Source organism: Empidonax traillii, unplaced genomic scaffold (genome assembly GCF_003031625.1).
Source record: "Empidonax traillii isolate 1590-97213 ecotype Southwest subspecies unplaced genomic scaffold, ASM303162v1 scaffold1397:size233085, whole genome shotgun sequence".
Lineage (NCBI taxonomy): Eukaryota > Metazoa > Chordata > Aves > Passeriformes > Tyrannidae > Empidonax > Empidonax traillii.
Genome location: NW_020956590.1, coordinates 45,495 through 55,652, shown reverse-complemented (window position 1 = coordinate 55,652; position 10,158 = coordinate 45,495). Strand labels below are relative to the sequence as shown.

The window sequence follows — 10,158 nt, the reverse complement described above, 5'->3', positions numbered from 1 at the left end:
CAGCCCCCGGTCTCCCCCAGCCCTCCCCGGCCGCGGGTGATGGGTGGCTGTGCCAGCAGGGCAGGGCCTGGGCAAGCGGCAGGACGGCATCGCCGAGGCCATCCGGGTGAAGGTGAAGTGTGACACGGCGGGGGTGAGTGCAGCCCCCCTGCCCGGCCCGGGGCCCGCGCCCCCCGCCGGCCGCAGCCATTCCCGCGGCTCCTCTTGCATCCCGCAGGTGGGACACGACGCGGCGGAGCCCTTCACCTTCCACTGGTGGGACCACGTCTTCAACAAGGCGGCTGCCAACATCGCTGTGGAGGCCGGGCAGGTGAGGGAGGGCTGGGGGGGGCACCCTGCTCGGACAGGGATGGGGTGGAAGGCAGGGGAGGGGGTTGGGGTCCCTTGGGTGGTCCTTGTGCTGTGTGTGTGCCCCCCGCAGCCCCTCTCGGCACAGGGACCGTGGTGGCAGAGAGGTGCTGCTGGAGGGGTGAAGCCCCTTGGGCAGATCGTTCCCGAGCCCTTTGTCTCTCCCCCTCCAGGATGGCATCTCCGTGAAGGCGCTTTCCGAGCAGGGAGGCGGGATCAGCAATAGGAAGCCTCGCAAGGCCAGCAGCACCGGGGACCTGCTTTATGGCCGCTTCGTGAAGGTAACCGGCCCCGGGAGGGGGCTCAGAGAGCAGCTGGTGTCTCTGCAAAGGCTGTGGAGAGCTCTGCACCCCGCTCACAGCACAGCCCCCAGCCTGTTGCTGCTGTGCCCCCCTTTCTCACGGCCCCTCCGTGTCCCTGGTGCAGTCGGCCACACTCACAGCCTGTGGGGAGGAGTCCCTGTCGCTGCCCGCCCGCTCCGAGAGCAGCGAGGAGGAGGAGGAGGAGAAGCTGGACCTCTCTTCGGCCAGGAGGCAAGGCTGAGCCCCATCCCCACCATGGGGAGGGACGAGGGGCTGCGAGGGGCCACACTGCTGGGGGGTGACACGTCCTCTCTGTGTCCCGCAGGCTGACGGACGAGGAGCTGGTGCAGGCGTGTGGGGGCCGCACGGCACACAAGTGAGTGGCTGGGGGTGCTGCTGGGCTGGGGGGCACATTTCCTACCAGGGAGATGCCAGATCCCACGGCCTGTGGTCGTTGCAGGGGTGCCCGTCACGGCCTGACCATGAGTGCCAAGCTGGCGCGCCTGGAGGAGCAGGAACGAGCGTTCCTGGCCATGTACCGGCACAAGGGGCGGCATCAGGAGCTCCCGGAGAGCAGCCCCCCGGCAGAGAGCCAGGGCAAAAAGAAGAAGAAAAGGAAAAAGTCCAAGGATAGAGCCGACCCTGAGGTGCCACAGAGCCAGGAGCCAAATGGAGAGGAGGAGGAGGAGGTATCAGGAAAAGAAGAGAAGGTTGTGAAGAGGAAGAAAAAGAAGATCTGGGAGCCAAGCGGAGAAGAGGAGCTGATGGCAGAGAAGGTCACGAAGAAGAAGGTCACAGAGCCACGCGGAGAAGAGGAGGCATCAGGAGAGGAGGGGAAAATCATGAAGAGGAGGAAGAAGCCAGAGGCAAACACAGAACAGGAGGTGGCAGAAGAGGAGGGGAAAGCTGCAAAGAGGAAAAAGAAGAAGAAACAGAAGAAGGAGGAGGAGGACGAAGAAGAGCCAGCTGAGACAGATGTACCTCTAGAAGGCACAGGTGAGCCAGACCTGGAACACAGCCCCAGGAAGAAGAGAAAAAAGAAGAAAAGGAAGAGGGAGCCAGAGTGAGCAAGTGCCACAGCTGCCGTGTTGTGCAGCTGCCAGTCCCACCTTGCTGTGAAGGTCCCGATCCTGGTGCTGGTGGGTGCCCAAGGGTTCTCCAGGCTCATCCCAGACAGAGCCCAGCACTGTGGCTCAGCCTGGAGATGCTGGGTTGGGATGGGTTGGCTTGGAGCTGGATCGAGCTTTATTTCACCTCCTGAGCCTTCACTGGTCAGGGGTGACCCCAGTTCCCCCCAGGCCCTGGGTTTGCTGTGGGCTCGTTGCAGAAGGACACAAGGGGACAGACCCTGCAGAGTATTGAAGTATTTTTTCAAGGGCACAAATAAATCTTTATTGCAGTGAGACCACCCTAAAGTGTGAGTGGTGTGGGAAGTGGCAGAACCCAGGATCCCAGATCACTTGGATCAGGCAGCAACCTCAAACGGAGCCCCCCCAGCAACCCCCATCACTCTCACCTCCTGGGCCTTTGGTCTGATCCTGCTGGGTTGAGCTGAAGCCCAGCAAGGTGCTGAGCACCCTCCCAGCAGAGGCTTGGGCAGAATTCGGCCCTGCAGTGTGGTGCTGAAGCCAAGCCCAGCCCCTGTGGCTGCAGCCCTACGTGAGCTGCAGGACACAGTCCGTGCCAGGGTACGCCGGCAGGTTCAGGGCGTATTTCTGCTGCAGCGCGGGGGGCACAAACCTGCCCCCCAGGAAGTGGTACCGCCCGGCAAAGTGCGTCGCCGCCTTCTTGGGCGCCGTCAGCGAGATGAGCATGTCGGGCTGGAGGCCGTCTGCCTTCCCCTTCTCCACGTCCCAGCCTGCAACGAGCCCCATGGCCGGGCTGGAGCCGGGACCACCCCGGCCGGGCACCTTCCTGCAGGGGGTGCGGCCGTTACTCACCCGAGGGGATGTCGATGCTGGCGATGGGCACCGTGACGCGCTCCAGGGTGCTGAGGATGCTGCCGAAGGGCTCCCGCACCGCCCCCTTGAAGCTGAACCCGAAAATCGCGTCCACCACCAGGCCGTAGAGCTCGTCAATGAACGCAGCCTTGTTGCAGCAGGGAGGGCAGCGGGTGAAGGGCAGCCCTGGGCACTGCTCCCCCCTGCTCCCCAGCCGGCGGCTGCCCCTCACCTCAGTCGGGAACTCTGGGAGGAAGGGGATGTCCATCTTCTCACACTGGGTGGCCAAACCTTCGAAGAGGGGCTTGCTGGGGCGCTTGGGGTAATACACGGTGGGCAGGTAGCCCTACAAGAGCATGAGGGACCTGAACTCATCCTGCTCTGGCACCAGCAGCAGCCAGAGGAACAGGACCCCAAACCCTGTGGGTACAGGGCCACGTGGGCATTGGCAGCCTCACAGGGAGTGTGCTGAGACTCACAAACATCTTCAGGTGCCGGGCACAGACCAGCCCATCGCCGCCGTTGTTTCCCGGCCCGCAGACCACCAGCACGGCGGGCTGGCTCGTCGTGAAGGAGCTGGGTGGGTAGGCCTGGTAGGAAATGTGGAGTTATGATGGGAAAGCAGGGCCACACCACACAACCAGGACTCCCAGCGATCCCAACCTTGGTGCTGCCACAGTTCTGCCCATGGGACTGGGACCCCACCCTAGGACCCTTCCCTGGATCCCCACCTGCCTCCCTGGTGCCCACCTTTGTGGTGGCACAGCTCAGTACACAGTGCTGGCACCCCACAGTAACCCCACAGTAACCTGCCCCTCAGGACCCCCACCTTGGCGATGGCAGTGGCACAGCTCAGCCCTGCCAGCTCCATCAGCTGATCCACGCTGAACTTGTACTCCGTGAAGAGCTCCTGGTCGATGGCCTGGGCCTCCTCCTGCCTGGGGGGAGGAGGATGGCACCCCTGGGGACCCCCACACCCGGCCACACACAAGGTCTGCAGGGCTGGGGGGCCGCTATGACCCCCCTCGACTTTGCATGAGCCATGGGGGGGTAACACACACACGCCGAACCCCCCCCCTGTGTATACCTGCATCCCAACCTCAGGTCCTGCCCGATCCCTTTGCATCTCTCAGCCACCCCCACCATGTCCCGTCCTCCTCGACCCCTTCCGCCCCCCCGCACCTTGCGGACCCCCAGAACCCCCCGCCCAGCTCTCCCACCCCCCTCATTCCCCGCCCCGCTTCCCCACCCAGCCCTACCCGAGGAAGCGGAGCCCCTTCGGGCCGGTCCCCTCGCTGGGGCCGTGCATGGCGCGGCGGGGAGGGCAGCGGCCCCACTCCCGGCCCCGACCCCAACCCCAACCCCAGCCCCGGCACCGCCCGCCCGCCCGCGCCGCTGCCACGAGCAGCCCGAGCCCCAGCAGCGCCCTCGGGCCCGGCATGCGGCGGCCTCGGCCCCGACCGGCCCAGAACGGGGCGAGGAGCTCGGAGGGAGCAGGCGCGGGGCCGCCCCGGGGAGGAGCGACCGGCACGGAGCGATAGTCACTGAGAGACCATCACCGAGCCATCGTCAGAGAGAGACCATCACCGAGCCATCGTCAGCGAGAGACCGTCACGGAGCGATCGTCACCGAGCGACTGGCCCATGCTGGGCACCCTCTCTCCCTCCCCGCCCTCCATCCAGCCCCCATCTCCCCCTGCAGTCCCCTTGGCACCCCCTGCTCCATCCAGCCCCCATCTCCCCCTCCAGCCCCGGTACAGGACCTCACGGTCCCTTCCATTCCCTCTTCAGGCCGCGGGACCTCGTGGTCCATCCAGCCCCCTCCTCCTCCTCCTCCAGTCCCGTCAGGACCTCACGGTCCCTCCAGTCCCTTCATGCCCCCTCAGCCGCCAAACCCTGGCATGGAAAGGATGGTGGAAACAGAGCGGGGTCAAAACCGTGTTGGCTCAATGGGCCCCCCCTGCAAACCCCACTCCAGCTTGGGGCTGTCCAGGCCCCCTCCCAAGGAACAGCATCTCCCACGTGTTCTGCTGGTCACACGAGGCTGCAGACGAGGGACAGTGTCCTGGTCCTTCTGGGGGGTTCCGGGTGGGGCCGGCAGCTGGTGGCAGTGGCAGTGGGGTCATTGCCAGGGCTGCGAGATCACGGTGGCATCACAGGTTGTGGGAGTGTCCAGCGGGATGTAAAATGGAGTTATGGAGTCACAGACTGCTTTGGGTGAGGAGGGACCTTAAATCCCAGCTTGTCCCACCCTCCTGTCATGATCAGGGACACCTTCCACTAGACCAGGTTGCTCCAAGCCCTGTCCAACCTGGCCTTGAACACTGCCAGGGGGCAGCCACAGCTTCTCTGGGCAACCTATGCCAGGGCCTTCCCACCCTCACAACCAAGAATTTCTTCCCAAGATCCCATCTAACCCTGCCCTCTGGCAGTGGGAAGCCATTCCCCCTTGTCCTGTCACTCCAGGCCCTTGTCCAAAGTCCCTCTCCATTTGTCCTGAAGCCCCTTTAGGCACTGGAAGGCAGTAGTGGGCAGGAGGTTCATACCGGGGTGCTGGAAAGCACCCTCAGATCTACTGCCCCATCCACAGGGCGGGGTTTGATGCTGGCTACAAGGTGTCAAAATCCCCAGGCTTCGTGATTTTTGGATTAGGAACTTGTCCCTTGCAAGAATCAGGGGTGTTCCAAGCCCTGCTGGGGGTCTCCACCCCTGAACCCTCCTCTCAGAGGACACCCTGGAGCCCAAACCTCCTTTCTGCTCCCTTACTCACTTCCCCAGGGCATCACCTACTGCTCCTGAGGCCTTGGCTGGAGGGTTTGGTGGTCAGGATGCCCTGTGGAACACAGTGTGAGACCTGCAGCCCTGGGCTCTCCAGGGAAGTGACACTCCAGTTGTGTTCCGTACTTACAGGCCTGTGTGGGGTGGTGGGGCCGGGCACAAGGGGGGGTGGTCCCATTACTGGCACTGAAGTGAAGCTCATGTGGAGGTGACAGAGAGCATCTGCATGACAAACTTCCCCCATCGCCACATGACCGAGCCCTCCCCAGGTTCCAGCTGGAAGTACCCCAAACCAACTCCCCAGAATTATGTATCTTTAAAAACCTCTGGATTTTCCCCATTAACCAGGAGCTTCTCTGGAGAGACGCCACTCATGTTGCAGGAGTATTTGGGTATCAGAGGCTGTACTGGGGTGACTCCCCCTCGCCCACCTACCTGTTAGCCTGGGGCTGACTCAGACACCCTGGAGCCACTCTGGGACCACCCTCATCCTCCCCAGAGGTGCCCAGGGTGCCGTGTGGGTTGTGGGGCTCCAGTGCAAGGGCATCAGTCAGGGCCACTCCTCTGCCTCCAGGGAGGAAGGACGAACAGGCAAGAGCAGAGTGTCAGATGGTGTTGAAGCCTGAGCTTCAGCAGGAATCTCCTGGGTGGCTCAATCCTGCATTTAGGTCTAACCCTCTCACCTGAAGGCCTGGGGTGTGGTCCTGGCACACACACGTAAAGCTGGTCCTGAGTTTCCCCTCCAAAGGACCTGGAGTGAAGAAAGGAAGGTTTGTCTCCTGGGTGATGCTGGGAACTCATCCCAGAGGAAGGAGGGAGAGGGCAGCACCTTTGCTACTCACACCTCACTCCCCTGGAGCAGTGTCCCGCTGGCCTGGGGCAGCATGGAGCAAACCTGCAGCTGGCTGAGCTCCTGCTGGGATGGAGGGATGGTTGGGACTCACATGTTTGTCCCTCTGCCCACCAAACCTGGGCACCTCTTGCCACCAACCCCTACTGGGGTCCCAGCCCACCTGTGTCCCACGCCCTGGGTGATGCTCACCGGAGCTGGGGTGGGCACCTGGCCCCCACGGTGGGAGAGGCGGCCACCGAGGCAGAGCTGGTGCTGAATGGCATCCGTGAGCTTGTGCACAACCCGCTCTCGGGCAGCTCTGGGGGTGTCCTGTGGTGGACAGAGCCCACATGGATGATGGGCTGAGTGGGTCTGTCCCCAGGGCTGGGACACCTGTGATGCACAGCAGAGTCTGGCCCTGGAGGTTCACCAGTGGGTCTTACCTGACAGTGGGAAAGCAAAGTCAGGGCCTCCTGGTAGTGCCCGATGGCTTTCTGGGGGTCTCCCAGCTGGAAGCAGGCTGTGCCCAGCCCCTCACATGCCTGCCACTGCCCCTGCATGTCCCCTGGGAAGCAAAGGGCAGCATCAGTCCCAGCATGATGCAGTCGAGGTCCTGGGCAGGGAGCATCACCCAGCTTGGTGCTGCAGACCGCCCAAGGGGGGGTGTGTTTGCCTGTGCCTCCCCTCACCTGAGTCCCGGAAGGCTTGCAGGGAGTGCAGGTAGTTCTCCGCGGCAGCCTCGTGGTTCCCGAGCCGGCTGCAGGCGTAGGCCAGATTCCCAAAGCACTGCCCCTGCGCCCTCCGGTTCCCCAGGGCGCCTGGAATCGGCGACACGGGTCTCCATCCCCAGCCGGCACACCCAGCAGAGCCAAGAGCCGATGACAGCGGTGTGTAACCTACCGTGCAGCGCGGCCGCGCGCCGGTGCCAGCCCAGCGCCGTGCCAAAACTGCGCAGCGCGTTGTGGGCAGCGCCCAGGTTCTGCAGCAGCGCAGCCTCCCGCGGCCGGTCCCCCCGGCAGAGCCCCAGGGCCTGCTCGAAGCTCTCGGCAGCCAGGGAGAAGATGTGGAGCTGGGAGTAGCCCAGGCCGATGTCGTGGTAGAGTTTCCCTGGGGGGCGCAGAGGAAAAGCGGGTGCGGGAGCTGCCCCCCCCCCCCCCCCGGGGACCCTCGAGAGCAAAGGGCGCAGTACAGCGTTACCTCGCAGGGCCGGGTCGGGGATGGCCTCACAGAGAGAGCGGCACTGGGCCAGGACCCCTGCGATCTCCGCCGCCCGGAACCGCCGGCTCTGCAGCATGGAGCCACTCGCCCTGCTCAGAGCCACCGCCGCCGCCTCGGGGCTCTCCGCCGCCCTGTAGGTCCGCGCCGCGTCCAGGAAGCACCGCGCGGCTCGTGCCGGCTCCCGCATCCCCAGGTAGCAGCAGCCCATCTGCACGTGGGTCCCTGCCCGGCCGCCAGCCTGCGACACGCCGTCGCGGCCGCTGGCTTTGCCAAAACAAGCCTTGGGAAAGTCCTGAAGCCCTTCCCGAGCTGCCCCGACGTTGAAATAAAGGTCCCCCGGGTGCTCCTCCTCGTCCTCCCTCTCCGAGGGCTGGGACTGCAGGAGGAACTCGAGGGCCTTTCTGGGCTTCCCAGTCTCCACGTAGGCAGCTCCCAGGTTGAAGGCACAAGCCCTGCGGAGCTGAGGGCTCACTGTGTCCCTGGAGAGGAGCAGGGCCTTCCTGAAGCACCCCACTGCCTCCTGCCTGGCCCCCAGTGCCAGCGCCCGGCGCCCAGCTTGTGTGAGCCCCTCAATCGCGGCCACCCGCCCCTCTGCCTCATCACCTCCCTCCTGGGCATCTCCCCTGGCCTCGGCCTTCTCCTTCTTTTTCTTCTGGCTCTTCTTGCGGCTGGGAGGGTTGGTGGGGGCTGTGGAGGCTGCAGGGGCTGCAGGGGTGGTGGTGGTGGAGGGGAGGACGGGGTTGGCAGGGGTGGTGGGTTGCAATCCCGGCTCAGCAGCCTCCTCTGAAGCCATGGGCATGGGCAGCGACCGGCCTGCAAGAGAGGCAGGAGCTCAGGCAGCCGAGCTGGCACGATCCTGCCAGGGATTCAAATGAGCAGAGTTATTTTATATTATTTATGAAAAATTAGGGAACTCCTGTGGTTTGTTTGCTGTTAAAATTTCAAGGGGGGAAAAGGCCTTTCCACGGAGGACCCTGCAAACCTTGGTGGCCACCCGGGGTGGGAGAGATCACTCTGGGGGAGCAGGGGAGATGCCACAGCAGGGAGTGGGAAGTTCCCGGGGCGCCTTTTTGGGAGGCAGAAGAACCGTTTGCACACACTTACTGTTTGCTCTTCAGGCGAGGAGGGTGCTCAGAGCAGGGAGGGGAAGGCCCGGGCATCCCCACCGGTGCTGCTGCACGTCACAGCTCTCTGATGGGGGTGGATGGACGGGTCAGAGGGGTCTCTCCACTGGGGCGATGGACGCTGGTGCCTGGTGCTGCAGCACAGCCGGGTTCTGAGCGGCAGGAGCGTGGCAGGAGCTGGCACAGGCTGGGACAAAGCTCCCAGGGAAGCACATCCTGCAATGGCCCCGCTGGCTCTGGTTTCACCCCTGTCACCAGCACGGTGTGCAGCGCCATGGCAACTCCGTGCAGCGGCACCGGTTGTGAGACCTGTGACGGATGGACGGCACAACCTGGGTGACAGTTGTGGTTTAAGCCCAGATGGAGATTAGGCACCACACAGCTCAATCCCCCTTTTTTTCCCCCTCCCAACCTCATGGATTGAGGTGGAGAGTCAAAAGTGAAACCTGTAGGTTGAGATAAGAAGGGTTTAATAATTGAAAACAAAGTAAAATGCAATAATAATGGTAAGTAATAATAATAATGATTAAAAAAAAAGGGAAAGAAAAAAACCCCAAATGATGCAGAATACACCCACTGACTGATGCCAGACTCCCTTCCCAAACCCAGATCAGCCCCTCCCAGGTAATTCCCCCAGTTTATATACTGGGCATGATCATCTATGGCGTGGAATATCCCTTTGGCCAGTTTGGGTCACCTGTCTGGGCTATGGCCCCTCCCAATTTCTTTCGTGAACTTTCTCACTGGCAGAGCACGAGGCACAAAAAACCCAAAAGGTCCTTGACGTAGGAGCAACACAATTTACCAAACCCCAAAACACCGGCGTTATCAACATTGTTCTCATTCTGAATCCAAAGCACAGCACCGTGCCAGCCACTGAGAAGAACATTTCAGCTCCACTCCGGCCAGAACTGGGACCGATGGATCCTAAAACCGCACGATGGAGGGCACAGCTTTGCGCTGGGCGGCACCTCCACACGATGCACGGGACGTGGGCACAGTGGATGACACAGCCACGCCACGCGTGGCACAACCGGCCCCTCACCGTCTCGGCAGCTCGTGGCAGGTCTGGGGGCTCGGTCGGTGGCAGGGCAGGTCTGTGCTTTGGCGCGGGTTGATGGACAGCTGCAGAGCAGCGAGGGCACAGTCAACCGCAGGGCTGGCACCCTGTGCCTGGCACAGCCCTAGCCCCTGGGCACAGCCCGGGCTGGGGTCCCCCAGCAGCCCCTGCCTGGACCTCCACCCACCGGTTCCCGCTGCTCCCCGGTTCTTTCCTAGCCCCTGAACCCACGGGGTCCTCCCGCCCCCCCGGTGTGTGCCACCCCCCGGAACCCATAGGCGACCGCTGCATCCCGGTGTGTGCCACCCCCGCACCCACGGGCTCCCCCCCTCCCCTCGGGTGTCCCCACGCACCCCGTTTGGTGCACCCACGGGCCCCCCCCGTCCCGGTGCCGGACTGCAGTCCCCGGCGGCCCCCGCGCGGGCCACGTGGGCGGCGGGAGATTCAAACCGCGGGTGGAGCCGCAGCCGCCACCGCGGCCATGGAGGGGACCGGGACCGGGCGCTGTGAGTGACCCGCACCGGCAAAGGGGGGACTGCCGGGGGCAGGAGAGACGA

General features: G+C 63.7%; 3 protein-coding genes and 1 long non-coding RNA gene across 4 annotated transcripts; 1 reads left to right on the top strand and 3 right to left on the bottom strand.

The window, feature by feature from the left end:
* Positions 1-40: 40 nt before the first annotated feature.
* On the top strand, positions 41-2,055 carry GPATCH4 (G-patch domain containing 4; the record flags this gene model as incomplete). Its single annotated transcript, XM_027907063.1, has 6 exons — positions 41-133; positions 218-310; positions 522-629; positions 775-881; positions 976-1,026; positions 1,111-2,055. Coding segments are annotated over 6 exons (1,059 nt in total), but the record flags the coding sequence as incomplete, so codon positions are not given.
* On the bottom strand, positions 2,002-4,046 carry NAXE (NAD(P)HX epimerase). Its single transcript, XM_027907068.1, has 6 exons — positions 3,850-4,046; positions 3,420-3,528; positions 3,070-3,180; positions 2,823-2,936; positions 2,591-2,738; positions 2,002-2,508 (listed from the first exon to the last, which is right to left on the bottom strand). Exons 1-6 carry the CDS (start codon positions 4,029-4,031, stop codon positions 2,306-2,308), a joined length of 867 nt encoding a protein of 288 aa, XP_027762869.1. The 5' UTR covers positions 4,032-4,046; the 3' UTR covers positions 2,002-2,305.
* A 995-nt stretch (positions 4,047-5,041) lies between these two features.
* Positions 5,042-6,086, bottom strand: LOC114069939. The gene is made up of 3 exons (XR_003573844.1): positions 6,051-6,086; positions 5,803-5,935; positions 5,042-5,547 (listed from the first exon to the last, which is right to left on the bottom strand). It is a non-coding gene; the product is annotated as an uncharacterized LOC114069939 (long non-coding RNA).
* Positions 6,087-6,090: 4 nt separating this feature from the next.
* Positions 6,091-8,636, bottom strand: TTC24 (tetratricopeptide repeat domain 24; the record flags this gene model as incomplete). The annotated part of the gene is made up of 8 exons (XM_027907067.1): positions 8,522-8,636; positions 7,397-8,230; positions 7,100-7,306; positions 6,889-7,017; positions 6,643-6,764; positions 6,410-6,529; positions 6,210-6,280; positions 6,091-6,118 (listed from the first exon to the last, which is right to left on the bottom strand). Coding segments are annotated over exons 2-8 (1,497 nt in total), but the record flags the coding sequence as incomplete, so codon positions are not given.
* Positions 8,637-10,158: the final 1,522 nt, after the last annotated feature.